Consider the following 24449-nt stretch of genomic DNA (forward strand, 5'->3'; position numbering starts at 1 on the left):
CATACATAAATGCCCTCCCAGGAATCATTTCTCACTATCTACATTTCTCCTTGGGCTCCTGTCCTGATTGTCACTTGACCTGTTCTCCTCACCCCAGGACTTATCTCACGTCTCATCAGCTCCATGTTTCCAGGGAGGGTAACAATGTCTGCCTTTGTTATGCAGAGAAAACTTGCTTTCTGTGCTGCATTAGTCCTTAGCCTCTCTTTGCATCTCTAAAGCTTCAACAATAGGCTATACTCAAGGGACCGTGAATTTGGCCACAAGCTCTGGCAACACAGAAAATGGATAGAGGCTTAGGAAATGTCTCCTTAAAAGGAATAAATGACTACAGACTGTTTGGATTTTAATACTGTTTTTTCACCCAGCTACATTTAATACTAGTCAGAAAATTTTAAAACGATCCAAATGATCATCAATGGAAGATATCAAGTTAAAGAAATCACGAAACAGTGAAGAATGTAATAGAGTTGGATGTTTAGAAATGGAAAGATGATCAAGATGTGTTATGAAGATTTTTTTAAAAAAGGGAAGAGAAGCAAGTTGCAGAAAAGCGTGAAGCCGTTTGGCAATATCTGGGGTTATATTTTTCATTGTCACAACTGGGTGGTGGTGATGAGGGTGGTGGTGGTGATGAGGGTGGTGTTGGTGGTTACTACTGGCATCTAGTGTTTAAAGGTCAGGGATGTTGCCAAACATCAGGATGCACAGGGCAGTCCTCCCAACAAAGAATTTTCTGGCACCAAATACCCATAGTTCAAAGGTTAAGAGACCCTGCTCTAGATGAATATAACAGATTCCCCAAGAGTTGAATTATGGAGAAATCACACCCTTTCTAAGTCATTAATTTCCATTTGCATTTCTTTTAATGAGCTTATTATAATCAAATTAAAATATTTTGAAAAGATGTGAACAGTTGGAAGAGATGGCACATTAAAAAATCAACATATTTCATTATTTAATCAAATTACGCAGCAGATGAGCAGAGGGGGAGAAGGCCGGATCAGAGCAGCTAGAGAGGAGAAACGTGGCTTATTCCAAAGGACACTGGACTGGGTATGGAACTCAGCTAAGAATCAGCCCTCCATCCAAAAGGAGAACATTCCTCCCTGAGCACACCTCAGATGGTCAGTTCTTTCCTGGTCTCGCTGGGAAGTGCGCCGCCTACAGGTTAGTGTGGGCTGGGCAGGGATGGTGTGCGAAGGTATTTTCTCCCTGTTGAAACATCACACCCAAAGCCCTGGGGTTGGGGAATGTAACAGTTAGAAGCCTGATGGAACCTAAAAGTACATGTGAAATAGAAGTCATAGTGCTATTTGTTCTTCCAGGGGGTAGATTTCCCTCCCCACCCCGCCTTTCTTTCTTTTCTTTCTGTAATTGTTTTGCTAAACTGTAATCTCTTGAGCGCCATCTGGTGGTCCGGTGGACAGATTTTTTTTTTTTTTTTTTTTTTTTTTTAATTAACCAAGAAGACTCACATCTTTCCCACAAACATCATAGTCCCATTAGCCACTGTCTATATTTTAAGCTCCTCTCGGGGCAGGACTGCGTCTTTGTGCCTCGCCAGCATGGCCAAGGGTGAACCTGAGTGGGGGCGGTGAACGATTGAGAAAAGACAGACAAGAGAATGAAAGCTGGGTCTTGGTGGGACGCTGTCCTCTCTGATGAAGAGCCTCTCTGATGGAGAGATAGAGACAGCACTATGGACTACAAGCGGTGTCTTTATTTTATAGCCAGATTCCACGAGGCAAAGTAAGGGCGTAGTCAAGATGTTTACAACATTCTCGTGGGTTTCAATCCTACTCAATTACATGCACCTGAACTCTATCAAGCCCACGTCACTCAGGCACATGGGGCCACGTGTTCGGACCATATGTTCAAGCTTACCACTATAGCTGTTGTCTATAATTGTGCTGGGAGGGCTCTGCCCGCCAAGCTGGGACTTGCACGTGGCCATGAGAGGACTGTGCCCTCTCATCAGTCCAAGGCTTCAACCTGTCCAAACACTGTAGCCGCTCTCCACATGTCTTGTCTTCTGGTCCTCAGCAGGTACTTGGGTTGCAGGTTAGATCCCTGGCCCAGGTCTTCCCTGACAACTAAAAGGCAACATAAACTGCAAGGCCACCATGGTTGAGGATGAGGGAAGCCCTGTGTCTGAGCTGAGAAGGAGGAGCGTGTTGCTTGTTGTCTATAATTATCTGTGATAATCAAAATATGGGTCTTCACTTTATTCATGACTTGAAAGTTCTAGAGAACTCAGTGCGGGGAGAAAGAGTTGATACAAAATGTCTGATCCCTTAACTCAAGAGTTGGCAATCACAAGCCCATATGAGAATCAGATCTAAGCAACTGAGCCTCCTCTCAAGAAAAGCACTCATAGGCGTGCTGTTTCCCAAAGCCTGCACATGGACCCCGAGGAATACATGGACTCCAGTAAGAACCCCTGCAGGGTACATAGGGGCAACCTGTAGATCTAATTTGACTTGAACTTGGCCTCTTGACCATAAACTCTCCAACAGTACATCAGACCTTCCAGCAGAACTGAACCAAGAATCCAAGACATCCCTTTGTGCTCCCTCAGAAACTCAGGGCCCTGTCCCATGTAAAGCTTCCCTTGGCCATTAAGGCCTATTAAGATCATATCCATCCCCTAAGCCAGTGGTCGGCAAACTCATTAGTCAACGGAGCCAAATATCAACAGTACGATTGAAATTTCTTTTGAGAGCCAAATTTTTTCAACTTAAACTTCTTCTAATGCCACTTCTTCAAAATAGACTCGCCCAGGCCGTGGTATTTTGTGGAAGAGCCACACTCAAGGGGCCAAGGAGCCGCATGTGGCTCGAGAGCCGCAGTTTGCCAACCACCGCCCTAAGCATTCCCACCTCTAACTTTTGCTTAGGTCCTGTCTCCTCCACTTATCCTTATCTCTCTCCCTTCACTTCGGTCAGGGTTGAGCTTAGGGTCAGAACTGAGGTTCTGTTAGTGCTGGTGATGGGCTAACCAGGAGAAAACTAAGGCCCCCAACCCTGACCATGGTCCCAGGTTGGGCGAGGCTTCGGTAGTGGGTAACCTGAGGATGTCCAGGGAGTTGTGGCATGTAAATAACCAGGCAGGTAGGCAGAGCAGAGCCTCAAGAAAGCCTGGCAAGATATCAGGTATCATTAGGAACGTAGCCAGGGAACGGAGGGGCAGGGCCAAGACTTGAGTTTCTAGGATGGGAACAAACAAGACAAGGACTAGAGTTCTCGGCCAGGGGCTCCCATCACTGTGAGAAATAAATGTTATTTAAGCCACCCAGTCTACGGCATTTTGTTATACTGAAGGGTCCCGGGTTCGATTCCGGTCAAGGGCATGTACCTTGGTTGCGGGCACATCCCCAGTGGGAGGGTGTGCAGGAGGCAGCTGATCGATGTTTCTCTCTCATTGATGTTTCTAGCTCTCTATCCCTCTCCCTTCCTCTCTGTAAAATATCAATAAAATATATTTTAAAATATATATATATATTTTTTTTATTGATTTCAGAGAGGAAGGGAGAGGGAGAGAGATAGAAACATCAACAATGAGAGAGAATCATCCATCGGCTACCTCCTGCACATCCCACACTTGGGATCGAGTCTGTAACCCGGGCATGTGCCCTGACTGGGAATCGAACCGTGACCTCCTGGTTCATAGGTCAGTGCTCAACCACTGAGTCATGCCAGTTGGGCATGCCAATTTTATCTTGAATTCCACTTCCACTGTACATGGCAACCATTAAAGGAGTGACAGTGCCAGGGTCCTCTGCCATCTCACGCCTGCCTGAGACCCTGGTGGCATGGAGAGACCAGACTGCACCTTCTCTAGGCATGGATCACAGAGCTTTGATCTTCAGAGGTGTGTCAGAGGACTGCACCTCCAGCCACAGAAGATCCTTTTATTGAGATGTGCCTTCCATGTTCTTACATGACATTAACAGTACAAGGCTGAATCCCATGGTTCCTGTCCAACTTGCCTACATCGCTGCCTGGGTTTGCCTCCCTTCTGCTACCTCCTGATGCTCACGGTGATGACACCACCATCTCTGCCAATGATGCAGCCAAAGGTCCTGAGGAATGATGCTCATACATGACCTTCTTCATTCAGCTTCATGAACATGGTATGTGGTCTCCCCATCCCCCCAACGTCCCTGAAGGATCTGCACTTACTATTTCCTGTGTGGAGCATTCCTTTCCCCTTTTCACTGAGTCTCTTTCCCCCTGAAAGGCTCTAAGGGCCGAGTTCACATCTACTCTTTCTTCGGATCCCATCTGGAGCTTCACTCCCTCAAAGACTCCTCCCTGGCTCAAAATCCAGCCCTTCGAACTGGTTGGGGTTGGGGGAGTAGGCAGTGTATTGTCCTTCATTTTATGCCTCCCATCTCTGGTCTCAGGCATCCCTAATCAATAATCGCTCCAGGAAGTAGATGCTTGAGGAGTAGGAAGGGGATGGTGGGGAGAGTTCTCTGGTCCCATCCATCCTGTCTCTCACTGTAGGCTATTGATCTAGACCAGTGGTCGGCAAACTCATTAGTCAACAGAGCCAAATATCAACAGTACAACGATTGACATTTCTTTTGAGAGCCAAATTTTTTAAACTTAAACTTCTTCTAACGCCACTTCTTCAAAATAGACTCTCCCAGGCTGTGGTATTTTGTGGAAGAGCCACACTCAAGGGGCCAAAGAGCACATGTGGCTCGCGAGCCGCAGTTTGCCGACCACGGATCTAGACTAACTGGGACTTGAAGCAATCAGTCTGGAAGGCCTATGGGGGGAGCTAGGGCTTAGGAAAGATCTTAAACTCTGTGTAATGGTGAGAGCCCTATAGGAAGAGCTCTATCTATAATAAAGGCCTGTGGCTCTAACTCCCCCTTCCCTTAACCCCCTTTTCCCTTCGGTAAATGCCATCTGTCTTGGCACACAGGCAGAGTGTGCACCTGGCTTGCCATGTCTGCATGTCCTGTGTGCAGCCCTTTCTTTTTCCGAATAAATTTTTTTTGGTGATAAAACGTCTAGTCAATATATCTCTATATATTTTTTTCCAGTTGATACTGTTAAAGAGAAAACCACAGGCCCAAAATGGCATTACTGTGCTATAAAGCCCATGATACCAAACCTAGATTTAACACTTGACCTAAATGCTATTTCAGTCTCTTCCAGACACAAAATTTTAATCAACCAATCGGAAATTTTCTGCTCAGGCACCAACGAGAGAAGTCACATGGGCTCTCTTCATTCCCCAGGTAAAGAAGAGGCGGCAGACAGCTTAATGAAAACCCTTCTGTTCTCTTCCCCCTAAAGATGTCCTGGTCTAAAAATAATCCTTTCTGTTCTCTTGTTTTGTTTTTTAATATATTTTTATTGACTTCAGAGAGGAAGGAAGAGCGAGAGAGAGATAGAAACATCCTTGATGAGAGAGAATCATGGATCAGCTGCCTCCTACAAGTTCTCCACTGGGGAATTGAGCCCACAACCCGGGCATGTGCCCTTGACCGGACTCGAACCTGGGACCTTTCAGTTCGCAGGCCGACGCTCTGTCCACTGAGCCAAACCAGGTAGGGCTCTATTCTCTTGTTAATAGCCGCCGTGCTCCACCCTTCTGCCTATAAAAGCCTTCCATTTGCACAGCTTCTCCGAGCACCCTTCTGATGGCTAATTGTGATGCTGCCCTATTCATGAACCACTTAATAGAGCCAATCAGTCTTCAAATTAACTCGGTTAAAGTTTGTATTTTAACCAGGCTTAACCAGGACTACCCAGGATTTTGTTTTCATGTAAACTCCCTGGTTAATGAGAGGCAAGGTGGGCAGTGGGTCCATTCATGTTCCTTCTACCCTTTCCATCTCAAAATTTTCTGTTTCACTGCTATTTACTCTCTCTGCCCTGGGTGAAATTTTGTTCTTTTAATTTTGCATGGTTTTCCAGTATGTTAGTTTTCTGTTGCTGCAAGAGCCAAGTCTCACACATGGCAGCTTAAAACCACCCAGGTTTACTCCCTTTGGGTTCTAGAGTTCAGAAACCCGCAATCGGTTGTGAGGTCAAGGTGTTCTGCTGGAGGCTCTGGGGAGAATCTGTTTCCCTGCCTTTTCCAGTTTCTGGGGCCACCTGTGTTCCTGGCTCCTGGACCCTTCCTGCATTTTCAAAGCACATCACCCCACCCTCTACCTCCATCATCACGTGGCCTCTCTCACTTCAACTCCCGCATCCTTCTGATAAGGGTTCCAGTGACTACTTCCTCCAACCTCCAGATAACCCAGGGTCATCCCTCCATCTCAAACTTCTTAATCAAAGTCCCTTTGCTTGCCATATCAGGTAACATATTCATAGGTTCAGGGTATTAAGGGGTGGCCATCTTTGAGGGGGGACATTATTCTGTCTACCATACCAAGACTCACATTTCTCAGTCAGTGTCAATACTGGACAAATTCTCGGGCAATAGAATCCCTGATTTCTGCCTGTCATCAGTAGTTATGACATTCAAGCCTTTTGTGTTATTTCTAAGTTAAATGTGCTATTTTATCCATGGGAGGATCTTCAAGTTCATTTTTGAAAGATTCCAGGGCAGAACAATTAGAAGTTCAACTACAGATTTAAAGAAAAGCTCTAATCCTGAATTTACGACATATTGTCATGTAACCTTTGGTAAACCATTTTCCTTCTCTAAATTATAAAGTTGGGTATAAATAAAGAATATGTCTCAGATCTATCATTTGTAAAAGAAGAATAATAGAGGTACCTATCCCATAGGGTTGTGAGGATTTACTAAATTATACTTACCTAGCACTTAAAAATGATCAATAATATTTGTATTATTATTATGGCTATTTTGCATTTTGTTACCATACCCAATCCATGTAAATATGGGTTTCTAACAAGATGTTCATAGATCCTAGGCGACTCATGAATAGGCTTCAGGAGGTACTTGTATCCCCAAAACTGCACAGTGTAGGTGAGAGGGTTAGTAGCTTTCATCAGATCCTTAGAGAGTTCAGGACTTCTCAGAGAGTTCAGGATTTTATCAGAGCCCCTCGTGCTGACCAGAGTTTCAGAGACTGCCGCTAGCTTAACTCCCAGACCACGCAAACCTAAGATCTCCCGTGGTCACAAAGAGGGGGGATGCCTGTCTAGTGGCTGTGACATTCATGTACAGTTCCCTCACCCCATTGCTTGACGTCTGCCTGTTTCTCCTTTGCCACAGGACTTAATGATGATAAAGATTGGAGAGATTTCATCATGGATCTGAGAGAACAGTTCCACCCAGCAGCCCCTCCCTGGCATCAGAGTGTCTGGAAAATAAAATAATTACTGAGAAGAATGGTAAAGAAAGGCAACTGCGCTATCGGAAGGGCTATTTTTTTTTTTTTTTTTGGAAGGGCTATTTTTATACAGACACGATAAAATGGGATGAACTCTCCCCGTTCCACATCAAGCACACCTTGCTGATGACCACGGCGCTCCTGTCGGTCATGTTCACTGTCTTCCTCTCGTTCTGCCGGAACAGTGCTGGGTGAAAGCTAAGACTCGCCTTCCATCATCTTCTTGGACATCTTCTTCTTCCTATTAATATATTCTCCCTGCAGAGAAAATGAGAACAAATCAATGAGACCACATTGATTATATTGAATTCTTTCTTTTAAACATGCAATATGTTTGGATGAAACAGTATTCTGCTTCCCTTAATTTGATCTGGTGGTTCCCACAGCTCCTTTGTCAGGCATTTACCTTCTCTCAGGATGGGTTACTTTCTCAGGTGGTGAACTTTATCCATTATTCATTGATTTTTTTTTTTTTTTTTTTTAGTTGCACAGTCAGAGTCACCTTGTCAAGTTCAAAGCATACCTTACTGAGTTGCTTCAGATGCCAAACAAGAGACTCACCTCTACTAGTCATTATCATTGCAGTTCACTGTCGTTGCCATAGTGATGATAAGAACAACACCGTGAAAGGAGCGGTTTTGGTGTGTTAGTATAAAGGGATCACTTTATAGTCTTCATCATACTTATCATAGCCTGAATGAGAAAACATACTGATACATCTGATAAGGGGTTAATCTGCAAAATTAATAAACAACTCAAACAACGCTAAAGTAACCAACAATCCAATTAAAAAATGGGAAACATGCCCTAACCGGTTTGGCTCAGTGGATAGAGCGTCGGCCTGCGGACTAAAAGGTCCAGGGTTCGATTCCGGTCAAGGGCATGTACCTTGATTGCTGGCATATCCCCAGTAGGAGGTGTGCAGGAGGCGGCTGATCGATGTTTCTCTCTCACTGATGTTTTTGACTCCCTGTCCCTCTCCCTTTCTCTCTGTAAAAAATCAATAAAATGTATTTTTTAAAATGGGCAATAGACCTGAATAGACACTTCTTCAAAGAGGACATACAGGTGGCTAATAGACATATGAAAAAAATGCTCAATGTCCCTACTCATCAGAGAGATGCAAATTAAAACCACATTGAGCTATCCCCTCACACCTGCCAGAATGGTTACTATCAATAAATCAACAGAGCGCTGGTGAGGATGTGGAGAACGGGAAACCCTAGTGCACTCTTGCTGGGAATGCAGATGGTGCAGCCACTGTGGAAAACAGTGTGGGCTTTCCTCAAATAATTAAACATGGAATTGCGGTTTGATCCAGTGAGCCCACATCTGAGAACATATCCTAAGAACCCGGAAACACCAATTCAAAAGAATATATGCACCCCTATGTTCATAGCAATAGATGTCAGACATAGAGGTGATGTTGGGGTGGGGTGGGGAGGAATACTGTGTACATTAGCAGTATCAAGGCTCAACTCAGCCACTGAATCTAATCACAACACTTCTAAAAATTACTCGGCACCTCTGTACTACCTTCAGAGTCCAGCTTGAACTCCTCCTCGGGGCCAGGCCCTTGCTGGGCAGCCCCTGGCCCCTCTGCAGCCTCAGCTGCTCCCCCTGGCACCTGTCTTGCAGTTCCTCACACCTCTAGGCCTTGGTAAATGTCATTGTTTTCTCCACGTGGCTACTTCTTCAGCTCTCAAGGTCAGGCAATTTGAAGAACAGTTCGAAGGCAGATTAAGTTTTGCTGATATCCATATCCTTCAGCCTTTCAATGTGGCTGTCTTCAAGGAGAACCAAAGTGCCAGCTCAAAGGCAACCTTGCTGGAAGCCTGCCTGTTCCCCTAAACTGTGCTGGGATGGGGGTGGGGAGTTCTTTTTCTCCCTCCCAAAGCACTTCAACACATCCCTATTTATAGTCCTAAGGCTATACTTTAAATGTTGTTTTCTTTCTTTCTGAGGAAAGGCATTTGTCTCATGCATCACCACATCCCCAGTATTAAGCCACAGTACCTGGCACATAGTAGATGCTCGGTTAATTGATTTTTGAATGGAATCTTTACAACGCAGAAAGCACTATGCTGGGCACACTATTAGAGGGTTACAAAGCTGCACCTCTGATCTTAATGGGGGTCGGGGCCACAAAACACACACATTCGTATGTATGTTACACAAGGCACTGTGAGATAACTTGAAGATAATGCTGTGGACATTTAAGGAGAACATTTCTGACTTGCTGATGGTAAACATTATTAAATGCCCTCCTTCCCTCTTGGAAACAGACTCTTACCTGTTAACTATTTTCTTAATGGGTTTGGAAGTGTCTTTCATTGTGTGGCTTGGATCTCTTTTAGAAAGTACATGGATCATATGTATATATATACTAGTGGCCTGGTGCACGAAATTCGTGCACATTAAAAGGGGATTAATTAGAGGAAATAATTTAATATTGCTATTTGCCCTTTCTCTATAATAGAAATGTCAGAGATGAAAGAAAATTAGTAAAATGTATATGAAAACCTTCCTCCTGTCAGAGTCTGGGCGCACCATGGGACCCAGAGTCAAGTCCCCGCCCACCCACATGCGCCTCAAAATCTCGGGAGACCCAGACCTGGCCAGCCCTTGCCCTCATTGGGCTAGATCCAGACCTGGCCAGTCCCACCCTTGTCAAGCTCCACTGGGCAGGGGACGTAGCCTCAGGTCCCCTGGCCTGGCGCCAGGATGGGGGGCATGGCCTGAGGTCTCCCAGCCCAGACCAGGCCAGGGGGTGTGCCTTGAGGTCCCCCACCAAGCCCCACCAGGTGGGGGACACGGTCTGAGATCCCCTATCAAGCCCTGCTGGGTAGGGGGCATGGCCTGAGGTCACCCGTCAAGCCCTGCCAGGCAGGGGGGGGGGCAGCCTCAGGTCCCCCGTCAAGCCCCGCTGGGCAGGGGGCATGGCCTGAGTTCCCCCGACCCAGCACTGGGGGTGCACCTTGAGGTCCCCTGTTAAGCCCCACCAGGCAGGGGGGGCGCAGCCTCAGGTCCCCTGGCCTGGTGCTGGGGCGAGGGGCGCGGCCTGAAGTCCCCTGTCAAGCCCCTCCTGGTCGGGGGCGTGGCCTAAGGTCCCCGGGCCTGGCGCTGGGGCGGGGGGAGCAGCCTGAGGTCCCCTAGCCTAGCACCAGGATGGGAAGTGCACCTTGAGGTCCCCCATCAAGCCCCGCCGGGCAGGGGGCATGGCCTGAGGTCCCCTGACCTGGTGCCGGGGCAAGGGGTGAGGCCTGAGGTCCCTGTCAAGCCCAGCCAGGCAGGGGGGCGCAGCCTCAAGCCCCCTGGCCCAGTGCTGGGGTGGGAGGCATCGCCTGAGGTCTCCCGTCAAGCCCCACCGGGCGGGGGATGTGGTCTGAGGTTCCCCGGCCTGGTGCTGGGGTGGGGGGCGTGGCCTGAGTTCCCCTGACCCAGCACTGAGGGTGCACCTTGAGGTCCTCTGTCAAGCCCCGCCAGGTGGGGGATGTGGCCTGAGGTCCCCTGTCAAGCCCAGCCAGGCAGGGGGGCGCAGCCTCAGGTCCCCTGGCCTGATGCTGGGGCAGGGGCACAGCCTGAGGTCTCCCATCAAGGGGTGTGGTCTGAGGTCCCCGGTCTGGTGCCAGGGTGGGGGGCGCGTCCTAAAGTCCCCTGTCAAGCCCCTCCTGGTGGGGGGTGCGGCCTGAGGTGCCCTGGCCTGGCACTGGGGCGGGGGGAGCAGCCTGAGGTCCCCTACCCCAGCACCAGGACGGGAAGCGCACCTTGAGGTCCCCTGTCAAGCCCTGCCAGGTGGGGGATGTGGCCTGAGGTCCCCTGTCAAGCCCTCCGGGGGCGGGGGAGGGTGTAGCCTCAGGTCCCTGCTGATTGCTAGTTAAGGCTCCTTATGGGAACTTGGCTTCAGCTGTGGGTGCAGCCATCTTTGTGACGGAGTGATGGTCAATTAGCATATTCCCTCTTTATTAGATAGGATATCCCTAATATACAAATAGACCGAAAGGCGGAACAACCGAACAACCAGTTGCTATGATGTGCGCTGACCACCAGGGGGCATGGCGGGATGGTGGAGCAGGTGAGCGGGGGCACCAGACCAAGGCAGGGTGCCGGTCCCTGTCATCGGGGTGAGCCTCTGGTGGTTACTGAAAACTCTTTGCTCCCATGCATGCCCTGGTCCCGCCCAGTGCTCGCACCTGCTGCCGGCACTGGCCCCACTCACACCCACTGCCAGTGCCAAAGCCGCCGCTTGCACCAGCTGCCAGCGATGGCCCCACTCGCACCCTCTGATGCCGTTGGCCCCGCTCACAACCGCTGCTGGCGCTGGCCCCAATCACTCTGCGCAGTCAGCGGGTGGGAGTGGTGGCAGTGGGAGTGGGGCTGTTGGCAGACAGGGACCGGGGGCCGCAGTAGGAGGGGCCAGGCGGGGGCACGGAGGATGGGCTGAGACCTGTCTCTGTGCCCACCACAGCATCACAGCCCACAGTTCCTTTTAAGGTGCACAAATTCGTGCACTGGGCCCCTAGTAAATAATAATAATAAAAAATGCCCGTGTGACAGGTATGGAAGGGCCTCTGGGTTGTGACTTCAGTGTCCAAGAAGTATGACTTAGGGTCAAGGGGTAAGGCTACACCTCCCGAGAGGAAGAGAAATGGAATACTCACAAGTACTGGGATGTGAGAACAAGAACGCACCCAAACACGTAAACAGGATAGACAAATGGTCTTCTTTCCATTGGGAGCATGTGGCCTAAAGTCTGATTTGTGCCTAGGAACTGCCATTCTAATTTTCATACCTTTATATATTGATATTGCATAGTTCCACAGGATAAGGATCTAGCACTTGAGTCTTTTGAATGGTGCAGAACAATGGCCCACAATGGTTGACTGGGCCAGCCATCTATGAGCATCCCTGATTCTTCTTCTCATCCTAGGTGGCCTTAAATATCCCAAACTGAACAAATTGATGGTCCTAGAGGGTGGGGGTAGAAAAGGAGAAGGGGATTAAGAAGTACAAACTTCGCCCTAGCTGGTTTGGCTCAGTGGAGAGAGCGGACTGAAGGGTCCCAGGTTCAATTCCAGTCAAGGGCACATGCCTGGGTTTCAGGATCGATCCCCAGTAGGGGATGTGCAGGAGGCAGCCTGATTCTCTCTCCTCATTGATGTTTCTATCTTTCTCTCCCTCTCCCTTCCCCTCTGAAATCAATTATATATATATATATATATATATATATATATATATATATATATACAAACTTTGAGTTATAAAATAAGTACAGCATAGGAAAATAATGTACAGTGTAGGAAACAGAATCAATCAATAACATGATCATAATTATGGTGACAGATGGTTACTAGACTTATTGTGATGATCCCTTTACAAGGTATAGAAATGTTGAATCGCTAGGTTGTACACCTGAAACTGATATAATACTGTATGTAACTTATAATTAAAAATAAATTATTAAAAAGAGAAATAATCCAAAGTGGAATTTTCCACTATTTCTATAAAGTGGGGCATGGGAGAGCACGCTTGTTGTGGGGTTTACACAGGATGTTAAGAGCTGGAAAGAGCCTCCTTGGTCAGCATGTAAATTAGTATAGACATATCATTTTTCTTTTCTTCATTTTCCTTATCAGAGAGGTGGGGGAAGAGGAGAATACTGAACTTGAACGAGCATTCTGTCCAAACCCACCAGGTCCCTTGCTCTGTTTTAAACTCAGGATTCTCGCCGAAACCGGTTTGGCTCAGTGGATAGAGCGTCAGCCTGCTGACTGAAGGGTCCCGGGTTCGATTCTGGTCAAGGGCATGTACCTTGGTTGCGGGCACATCCCCAGTGGGAGGTGTGCAGGAGGCAGCTGATTGATGTTTCGAGCTCTCTATCCCTCTCCCTTCCTCTCTGTAAAAAAATCAATAAAATATATTTAAAAAAATAAAATCGATTTAAAAAAACACACAAAAAACCTCAGGATTCTCATTGTGTCCTTCACTTGCCATTAACCACTGCTTTGTGAGTTCTCAGAAACAGTTTCCCATTGCTTTTGCTTATTTCACATTCTCTATCTGTGTTTTTGGTGCCCTCGGATGTTAGGCCGCCAGAGGACAGGGGCTATGCCTTTTTTTCTTCTTCTCATATTTATGGTGCTTTTGTGCATAATCTTTTTTGTTTTGTTGCTTATGAGGAACCATTATATTTATATATCACTTGTCAGTGGACGTACAGATTCACATTTTATTTTGCTCTAGAAGAAATTTATGTGTATGTTTTACAGAGTTTTGGTCTTTATTTTAATTTAAAAAAATATTTTTAATTGATTTCAGAGAGGGAGAGAGAGATAGGAACATCCATGATGAGAGAGAATCGTAGATCCGCTGCCTCCTGCACGCCCCCCACTGAGGAGTGAGCTAGCAACCCCGACAAGGGCCCTGATGGTGAATAGAACAGTGACCTCCTGGTTCGTTGGTCACTGCTCACCACTGAGCCACGCAGCCCGGCAGGGGGCTATGTCTTTTGGATGTTCAGCCCCCTTCAGCATCTAGCACAGTGCCTTACATATAATAGGTGTGTCTTCTCTAAACGCCGTGCAGGAATTCATGAATGAGTCCTTAGGAGGAAAGAAGTGAAGATGAAGCATTGCCCTCACGGTGAGAACGGATCTTTCTCCGTTTATTGCAGATATAAATCAGCTCCGTCAGCATAAATTGTGCTTCTACTAGTATATGTTCACCAGGTGCAGGGAAGGGTTTTGGCTGAGATTGAGAAATTCAATCCCTGCGAATAATAAAGTGGGAGGGGAACTGAAGGCTCAGAACCTCGAGGAGGAGGCGGAGTCACCGCGAGTTGGAGCATTTCTGCCCAATCACAGGAGACGGTAGGAGCAGGAGGGGGAGACAAAGGGGGGAGCGGGAGATCGTGAATCCTGCCCAGTTACACAAGCCCGGCCTTCCGAACAGTAGCTTCTCGGCTTCGAGGTGTTTCTGTCCAGGGAGAGCGGTGGATCCGAGGCCGGCTCCAGCAATGGCCTTCGCAAATCTACAGAAAGTGCTCATCAGTGACAGCCTGGACCCTTGCTGCCGGAAGATCCTGCAAGATGGAGGGCTGCAGGTGGTGGAGAAGCAGAACCTGAGCAAAGAGGAGCTGATAGCCGAGCTGCAGGTAACGCGAGCGGGAGAAAGACAAGCGCTCGGTGGCATCCTCCTCGGAAACGGGCTGGCCGCGCCCGGGCCAGCGCGCCCCACCCCCACCCCGGTCCCGGGTATCGGTGGATCCTGGGGCCTCCTGATTTAAAGGGTTGGGGCGGGGGGTGGGGGAAGGAGGGAGGAACACGCGGCGGTGAGCTGCAGGATGTAAACTTTCCGTTCAGTTTGCAACTGCGCGTATCTCGTTGGCTTTGCCACCCGCGAGCAACGCGCTGTGCAGGCTCCCGGCGGGATGCCAGCATGGCCCCCAGCGCCTTGGAGCCCAGTGGCCCCGCCAGCTGGGCGCTGCGCCGGGGCTCCGGCCAAAGTGGCTTCCCTGCGCCGGGACCGGCGATCCTCCCCGAACCGAGCCCTGGCTGGCGCTACCGAATCGCGCCTTCCCTGGGGGGCGCTGGCCGAGTCCCAGCCTGTCTCGTGGCAGCTGCGGGGACTGTAACCAACGTACCCGCCTTTCGTCTGACGCAAGACTGCTGTGAGTTTTCACCGCCCCTCGGCCTCCTGGGAGCCCGGAGGAAATGGGGGCGGGCGGGGGGCGCCCGAGATCCTTGGGCCGCCCACGCGGCTGGGGTCCAAGCTCCGTCTCCGCACGTGGCCCGGGCGGATGGCCTCACTTTGGCCTCCTCGCTGGTCAAGAACGACCAGACTGGACTCGAATCGATCCCAGGCGCCCCCAGGCAATTGGTATTTCTTAGCAAGTCTTTCTCAGGAACGTATCTCGGTTTGTTGGGATATGTAATGAGCACAGCCGACTTCAAATCGTAATCTACCTTGGTTGTAAGGGTCCTCCTTCCTGTGCGGGTTGGTGGCCTCGTCCAGTGGATGTCAGTTATTTTGTGAACTCTTCACTCCAGCTCCTGCACCCAGCACCCCGCTGTCTACCCCTCCCCCAACTCCCACCCCCCGCAGTGTAGCCTCCTACCAACCTCTACCTGCCTCTGCGCGGACCCACCCCCTCCGTCCTTCGCTCCTCCCGGGGTCCTGACATCAAAATAGCAGGCGGCTGCTGTTTTCACGGTGCGGCCACCGCGTGGTCCTCACAGCCGCCTGTGCGGTGGTATCTGCTGTCGTGTTTCTCCATGGACCCTCCCCATATGCGGTGTCCGGGCGTCCAACCTTTCCCGGACTCAGAGAAGTTTCCGACCGGTCGGTGCCTTCAGGAAGCTTATAAGCTGATTAGGGAACCTGGCCAAACGGCGACCGAGACGACTGGCCGGATGAGTGGTGAATGAGAGCGCCCAGCAGCCCAGCCTCCGCCTGCTCCCGCCGCAGAAGTGGAGAGAAGGGCTGATCGGCCTGGAGGGGTGGGGGGGGTGGGAATGAGGTGGGGTGAGGTGCAAGGGCTCAGGACCTAATCCTAGGAGCAGGGTAGGTCCAGGTGGGAGGCAGGCGCCTCACACTCACCACCTCCTTTTGTATGAATGGTGCCAATGACCTTGGCTCTGGGCAGTGGCCAGAAGGCAGTGGAGTGGCCTCTAGCCCAGCTCCAGACCCATCAGATCACTGGAATGGGGAGCGTGCCCTTTTCTTGGGGCTTTGTAGCTTTCTTATGGAAATCAGAGATACTCTACCCCGGGAGGGGAAGAAGGGGCGGGGGGAGGGGGGCAGGGAGGGCTAAGTGTGGGATTGGGAAGAACGAGAGGCGTCCCCAGTCGTTGGGAAGCCAGCCAGGTGGGAGTCTGGAGCTGAAATCTGGAGGCCCTTTTCAAGGCGCTGGGAACTGGCAGGGCAGGAGGGGTGGTTCTTGGCTAGACTGCCAGGCATCCTGGGGCTGTTTGGGAGCGCCAGCCTTCCTGCCTGCTTCTGTGAAACATTCAGTTGGGAGTGCTGGGGAGTCTCCTTGGCAGCCGACTGGACGGTGCCCTCTCCTCTCCACTCTATGCGCTTTTATTCTGCGTGGAGAGGCATCGGAGTTAGTGCCCCTGCCTCCCCCGTTTCAATCTTTACAGTATGGAAGGAACTCCAACTCATCGCCTGGGCCAGGCCAGGCCTCCCTTCCCACTCCTTCGCATTCTGGGCAGGCACAGTTTGCCCTCGCTTACTCCCCCAGAACCGTCCTCTGCAGACTTGAAGCAAGTCACAGCTAGTCCATTGCTGGGTAAGGAAGTCGCTTTAATGGGTCATGATTAGCATTTGAAAAACACACACACAGTAAGAACTATACAGATAGTAAGGCTAATAGTGTGTGGTGAAATTTGTTTCAGTTATGTGTGTAGTCGTGGGGGGTGTGTGGGATATGTGAGTTTAAAATGTCAACTTAATCATGTGTTTCTTAACTATGGGTCTTATTAAAAAAAAATGTTTAGAAAACCGGCTTGGAATAACAAAGCATCTTTTTTGGAACTCACAAAACTCAAGACTGTGTACCCCTCCTCTCTCAGCAGGTGCCACTTCTTTTTGGTTGTTATTTAAATGTGTTTTTATTGATTTCAGAGAGGAAGGGAGAGGGAGAGAGAAATAGAAACATCAATGATGAGAGAGAATCATTGATCGACTGCCTCCTGCACGCCCCACACTGGGGATTGAGCCCGCAACCTGGACATATGCCCTGACTGGGAATTGAATCTCGACCTCCTGGTTCATAGGTGGACGCTCGACCACTGAGCTACGCTGGCCGGGCTGGTGCCACTTCTTAAATCCTAATATGCAGGAACATTTAAATCTTACCACGCATCAGTGGCTTTTAAACGTTGACCATGACCCACAATCAGAAAGTCATTTTACGTCACAACTCAGTTTACACATCTACACATATGGACACACACTTACTAAAGTTTCATGAAATAACACCCATACCATAGGTGATGCATTTACATATTTTCTTGTTTCATTAAATAGCAGTGCTAGTCAGAATCCATTAGCCCGCAGGCTGGTGATGTATTTATACCTTTAGCTCAGGGGTGGGCAAACTTTTTGACTCGAGGGCCACAATGGATTCTTAAACTGGACTGGAGGGCCGGAACAAAAGCATGGATGGAGTGTTTGTGTGAACTAATATAAATTCAAAGTAAACATCATTACATAAAAGGGTACGGTCTTTTTTTTTTATTTCAATAGTTTTATTCATTTCAAACATTTTAACAAGAAGAATGTAAACACTAATTATTATAATTTGAAACTTCAAAAAATGGAGGCATCATAGCACAATAACATACCTTATATTGAAGATGGCAAAGGCAAAATAAAATTGCCTAACAAAGGAAAGGTACAAAAGCCTTTCAAATTAAACTTAAATATAATAAAATAATTTAAAACTAAAACAAATAGAAAAGAACAAAATGTGTAAACAGTAAATTAAACATTTTCTTTAGTGCAACTTTCAAATTATGCCCGGGACGTAGATGTAGATGGCAATGTAGACTGGGTTGAAAGGTTTTTGGTCTTTAAAACATCAACTTCAGTGGGAACAGTGTTGTTGGTCTCCTTTTTAGCTAATGCTCTGATACTGTGCTCTCCAGGGGCGTGTCTCCCTACATCACCACGATAACGTGTCTCCGCATTGCATTCCCAGGGTGATGTCGGGGGACGCGTCCGCGGGCATTACAAGGAGCCTCTGGAAGATTGAGAGGTTGTTCCTTCTACTGAATGGGCGGATATAAATCCGCCCACTCAGAAGAAGGAGCTGCAGCCGTGTTTCCCGACGTTGCCATGTTAACACTGCTGCTGGTGAAGGAGCGGAGGGGAGAGCAAGAGAACCCTCAGCTCTTTCGGCTCCGCGGGCCGAATAGAACAGCCGAACGGGCCGGATCCGGCCCGCGGCCCGTAGTTTGCCCACGGCTGCTTTAGCTCATAATTGTAAGAAAGATAAAGAAGGAATTCAGTGTTTTGTCCCTTACATTTTCCTACTGCCATGTATTGCATAGATCTTCCTTTCCCCAGCAGTTTGAAACCTGCCTTTATTATTTTGTAAATCCCCACACATACGTGGGTCTGTTTGGTGCCTATTTGGCTGTGTGGCTCGACTTGGCAATTTCTGAACCTTTCTTTCTCCCGGCTGCCTCCCAGCTTGTTCTCCCTTTTCAGAAAACTGTTCAGTGCTCACACAAGTAAATCTTAAGCCTCTTATCACACTCAAGAGAAGGGATTTCTGACGTTGGATTTTCAATCATGTGACCCAATCAAATATTTGGGGAAGGAAGGCGGCGGGTGGGGAGAATGGTGAAGGTAGGTTTAATCACTGGATTCATTTCAGCGGCGTCTTTTATTGAGTATCAGCTGTTAAAATAATCTTTGCTTTAGGGACGTATGAGAAAAGCAAACTGCAGGTCAGAGAGAGGACATTCACTAGTACATGTGAAGCAGGTGATAAAACGGGAGGGTCCGCCCTGGCCGGTGTGGCTTGGTGGATGGAGCGTTGGCCTGCGGACTGAAGGGTCCCGGGTTCGGTTCCGGTCAGGGGCATGTGCCTTGGTTGCGGGCAAATCCCCAGTGGAGGGTGTGCAGGAGGCAGCTGATCGATGTTTCTCTCTCATTGATGTTTCTAACTCTCTATCCCTCTCCCTTCCTCTCTGTAAAAAAAATCAATATAATATATTAAAAAAAAAACACACAAAAAAACGGGAGGGTCCGTGATGGCGTCCTGGGTTGTTTGCAAAGGGTTCATGGAAGGGAAGTTGCCTGGAAGAGTGGGTGGTGTGTGGCCAGGTAGGGGGATCCTTTTCTGTGGAGGCAGGGGCGGTGGACTTGGATGTGGGACAGACACGGTGTCCCCTTTCTGGCCAGGCATTGGCTGATGTTCAACTAGGGAGGTATTCAGAGTACCAGGTGTTGGCCCACAGCCCAGACAGGGTGGCTCCCGTCTGTCTCCTTAACCTTTCCATGCCTTGTACACGCCGAGGTCACACCATACACGTGCAGTGGTGAGTTCTGGTGTGTTGTTGCCGTGAGCTCCTTGGGTGGGGCTGTGACTTGTGTTGACAGGTGTAGCATAATTCCAGATATATATACACCAGACACCCCGGAGGTGGACAGAAGAAAGGAGGCGGGGATGAGGAGGTGGAGGGGACGTGGGCAGCCTTCGTTGGGGGAGGGGGAAGGGAGCTTCAGTTTCTCATCTGTGAAGTGGGGTGAGACTTTAATGCTTCTTGGTAAATGCTTCTTTGAATGTCACATTTTGAGGTTTTATTTCAGAACCACGGATAATAAAGTCACAGATAAATAAAAGGGCTTGGGGTGCCCATGAGGGGTCTTGCATCAAGCTCTCTGCGGTCAGGTGGAGAAAGGTCTCCTGAAACATCGGTGAGGCCTCCAGATTTAGAGACTCGGCTGCGTGTAAACCTGAATCCCCTCCGCCCCCTCCCAGGCCCCCGCCCCGGCCGTGGAGGACCGAGGGGCTCTGCCCTCTCTGTGTACCTTGTCTGACGTGTTCCTGGGCTCTGGGCTTGTGCATGGTATTACAGGGGGGCCCTCGCCCTTCGAGCCAGGTGCCCGCTGGCCTTTCTTTCCCCAGAATCGATGTGGTGGGAAGGGAAGAAACAAAGTTCTCATGGGATCCAGCCGAGAGCTCCGCTGAGGAAAATGCAAGAGACTCCCATGCATGGGAGGCTGAGCAGAGGTGGGCGGGCCCCAAGGTCCATCTGTTCTAACCCTCTCATACAGACGGAGACCAGGGCTGGGGTGACATAACCAACCCAGGGCTGGGACCCAGCCTCCCGACGACTCCATGCTTGCTGCTTCCTCACCCACCCGGACAGTCATGGGGGTGGGCCGGGTGCTTGTTCACCTGCTCTATTGCGTGGGGATGCTCATTGGGTGTTTGGGCAACAATATCCTGGTTGTGGGAAGGTACCCCAGGAGTCTGGATGAGCTGTGAAGACCGTCTTGGGGTCTAGCTTAGCGAATGGCCATGTAAAGTGGCTAGGATGACTCTAGAACAGCCGTGGGCAAACTACGGATCGGCTGTTCTATCCAGCCAGTGGAGCTGAAAGAGCGGAGGGTTCTCTTGCTCTCCCCTCCGCTCCTTCACCAGCAGCAGTGTTAACATGGCAACGGGAAACACGGCCGCAGCTCCTTCTTCTGAGTGGGCGGATTTATATCCGCCCATTCAGTAGAAGGAACAACCTCTCAATCTTCCAGAGGCTCCTTGTAATGCCCGCGGACGCGTCCCCCGACATCACCCTGGGAATGCACAGACACGTTATCGTGGTGATGTAGGGAGACACGCCCCTGGAGAGCACAGTATCAGAGCATTAGCTAAAAAGGAGACCAACAACACTGTTCCCACTGAAGTTGATGTTTTAAAGACCAAAAACCTTTCAACCCAGTCTACATTGCCATCTACGTCTACGTCCCAGGCATAATTTGGAAGTTGCACTAAAGAAAATGTTTAATTTACTGTTTACACATTTTGTTCTTTTCTATTTGTTTTAGTTTTAAATTATTTTATTATATTTAAGTTTAATTTGAAAGGCTTTTGTACCTTTCCTTTGTTAGGCAATTTTATTTTGCCTTTGCCATCTTCAATATAAGGTATGTTATTGTGCTATGATGCCTCCATTTTTTGAAGTTTCAAATTATAATAATTAGTGTTTACATTCTTCTTGTTAAAATGTTTGAAATGAATAAAACTATTGAAATAAAAAAAAAAAGACCGTACCCTTTTATGTAATGATGTTTACTTTGAATTTATATTAGTTCACACAAACACTCCATCCATGCTTTTGTTCCGGCCCTCCGGTCCAGTTTAAGAACCCATTGTGGCCCTCGAGTCAAAAAGTTTGCCCACCCCTGCTCTAGAAGGTCTCAGTGTTCTCATGGAATATTTTAGTCTAAATTGCCTGGGTTTCTGAGCCATTTTGGACCCGTTTCATTGTTCTCTCCTTTCCCCTTACTTTGGTCTTTTTAGATGTTTCCCTTTCAGCCGTTTTGTCTTTCCTTCATTCCCTTCACTTCTTCATTCAGCCGGCCACCATTTATTTATTGAGTGCCTTCCATGTGCCAGCCTAGGGGCTTCCCAGGGTCAGTGGAGGCAGGGATGTCCCTTTGTTACCAGACAGGAGGCTTTGACTTCGTGCAGGAAAAAATTCACAACACGAGTCCAGGTGAATGTTAGAAGACGTTTATTAAAGGGGGGCGGGGGACAGGGAAACAAGGAAAGGCTGGGGAAATGAGCCTCGCGGTCTGCTTTGGCTCACCAAGAAGTCAGAGGAGAGGCAGCCAACCACTGCCCCTGGCTGCCCTGGTTGCAAGCCTCGTGGGGTCCCTCAGAGTTTAGGAGCTGCACACCTGTTCCTGGGAGGGAGGGAGAGCATGAGCTGGATCTTCCTTTTTTTTTATTTTTTATTTATTTATTTATTTTTAAAATATATTTTATTGATATTTCACAGAGAGGAAGGGAGAGGGACAGAGAGCCAGAAACATCGATGAGAGAGAAACATCGATCAGCTGCCTCCTGCACACCTCCCACTGGGGATGTGCCCGCAACCAAGGCACACGCCCCTGACCGGAATCAAACCTGGGACCCTTCAGTCCGCAGGCCGACGCTCCATCCACTGAGCCAAACCGGCTTCGGCTTCCTTTTTTTTTTTAAAAAAAAAAAAATATTTTATTGATTTTTTACAGAGTGGAAGGGAGAGGGATAGAGAGTTAGAAACATCGATGAGAGAGAAACATCAGCTGCCTCCTGCACACTCCCTACTGGGGATGTGCCCGCAACCAAGGTACATGCCCTTGACCGGAATCGAACCTGGGACCCTTGAGTCCGGAGGCCGACGCTCTATCCACTGAGCCAAATCGGTTAGGGCTGGATCTTCCTTTTGAGGGTTTTTCCAGGCTGGGCATTTAGGTGAGGTCTTAGGGAAGGATCTCAATAGAATATTCAGCTTTATGCTGATGTGCCAAAATGGGATTTATTCTCTTAATTTGTCTGTCCTTGGGTGTGGTTGGCCCATGGCACTAATTGGATTTCTGCTGTCTCCCTGCCTAGGGTGCTTTAAGCTATTTACCCTCCGGCCGGGGAGGAGAAATGCAAACGATTTACTTTTAAGGGTCCTTGGTTTAGGAAAGGTGGGATTTACTAGATGGCTGAAGACTACAGGTCTGTTTCCCTATTCCGCTTGTCCTGGCTTACTGGCCTGTCTCACCTTCAGCAGGGCCAGCTACCGCACCAGGTGCTGCCCCCGGCCTGTCCCTCCTCTCACACAGTTGATGCTGAAGCTCAGATTCGGAGCTCACCAGGGATGGAGCTTGGATTTGAACCCAGGCCTGTCTGGGGGAGCTTCGTGGATGTGTAAACGGTGCCCCACGCTATTGCCTCCTTTTCCTTGAGGATATCCAGTCAGCCAGCATGTGGGAGCTCCCGCTGTGGGCAAGGAAGCTCTTACAGGGGTGGGCAAACTTTTTGACTCTAGGGCCACAATGGGTTCTTAAACTGGACCGGAGGGCCGGAACAAAAGCATGGATGGAGTGTTTGTGTGAACTAATATAAATTCAAAGTAAAGGAGCGGCGGGGAGAGCAAGAGAACCGGATAGAACAGCCGGATCCGGCCCGCGGGCCGTAGTTTGCCCAAGGCTGTTCTAGGAGGTCTTCCAGACCAGCTCCGTGGACCCAGGTATTTTTCTCCTTCTGCCTCAGGACTGCGAAGGCCTTATCGTGCGCTCGGCCACCAAGGTGACCGCGGAAGTCATCAACGCCGCAGAGAAGCTCCAGGTGGTGGGCAGGGCCGGCACCGGCGTGGACAACGTGGATCTGGAGGCCGCCACGAGGAAAGGCATCCTGGTCATGAAGTGAGTCGTGGAGGCCGGGGGTGGGGGTGGGGCTGGACCCCGAGGAGGGAGGGAGATATCTACGTTAGGCAAAGCCAGGTCGGAGCTAAGGACTTTCAGGAGGAGGCGTGGTCGAAGCCGAGTCCAGGCGGTGGTCAGTGCTCAAACCTAGTAGTTTGCCATTGAGCTTCTCTTTGTAAACTCCGTGCTTCACAAACCCACCCCCCAGGTGTCTGTAGGTCTGCAGCCTGGTGTGGGAGTCAGAAGGGAGTTAGTGAATTTTATCTATCCTCTCGGCTCCAGCTCTGCCTTCCCCCTCCATTGTGCTGTCTGGAGCCAGTATTGTTAGCTCTGCTCTTATCTATGTGCACATGCACCATCTCAGCAACCCAGTGACTCCAGTCTTTGTCTTCCTCACTTCCCCGGACCCCCCTGCAGCCAGGACCTCCGTTTCCCTTTCACACCCCAGGGCCAGTAGGAAAAGGGTCCCCACTGGAGCTGGTTTTGCAGAAACCCAGGGGAAAGGTCATGCAAGGTCATGTCGGCATGCTCGTGCAAGGGGACACTCACCTCTGGCTCCCGCCTGGCATGTGGTGAGGCAAGACTATCCTTGGTCCACGGCTCTGTCCCTTGGAGTCCTTTTCCCTTGGGAACCTCATGTCCTCAAGTCCTTTCCCCCCACTCTCCCCTCTAGGGTAGGGGTGAACTGACCGGTCATCTGACTAGGGTGGGCGATATCCAACAGTAGAAATGTTAAATGTAACCCATCTGACATGGTTGCCCTGGATCCAGAAGCAGCAGCCTCCGGCCCCCCAGCCCCTCTGCCAGTGTCCCCATCCGGCCTGTTCCCTGGGGGCCAGGGAGCCAGGGTCTTGTGCAAAGACAGGCTCTGAGAAACTTTTATTATTTACTAGAGGCCCAGTGCATGAAATTTGTGCACTGGTGGTGTGGGGGGTCTTTCAGCCAGGCCTGTGCCCTCTTGCAGTCTGGGAGCCCTCGGGGGATGTCCGACTGACGGCTTAGCCCTGCTGTGAAAGCAGGAGAGGCTCCCGCCACCCCGCTGCGCTCGCCAGCCATGAGCCCGGCTTCTGGCTGAGTGTGCTCCCTCTGTGGGAGTGCACTGACCACCAGGGGGCAGCTCCTGGGTTGAGTGTCTGCCCCCTGGTGGTCAGTGCGTGTCATAGCGACCGGTCGTTTAGCCATTTGGTCGATTTGCATATTA

The 24449-nt window shown here is 49.6% G+C and overlaps 1 protein-coding gene across 1 annotated transcript in view; it reads left to right on the forward strand.

Annotated features, from left to right (window-relative positions):
- Positions 1 to 14197: 14197 nt before the first annotated feature.
- PHGDH (phosphoglycerate dehydrogenase) overlaps positions 14198 to 24449 on the forward strand; it is a 29814-nt gene continuing 19562 nt past the window's right edge. The window contains exons 1-2 of the mRNA XM_080648818.1: positions 14198 to 14483; positions 23097 to 23248. Coding sequence (XP_080504944.1) covers positions 14346 to 14483; positions 23097 to 23248 — 290 coding nt within the window. The 5' untranslated portion in view covers positions 14198 to 14345. The remainder of the gene's footprint in view (positions 14484 to 23096; positions 23249 to 24449) is intronic.

The sequence above is a fragment of the Plecotus auritus genome, assembly GCF_963455305.1.
Source record: "Plecotus auritus genome assembly, chromosome: 12".
NCBI classification, from domain to species: Eukaryota; Metazoa; Chordata; class Mammalia; order Chiroptera; family Vespertilionidae; genus Plecotus; species Plecotus auritus.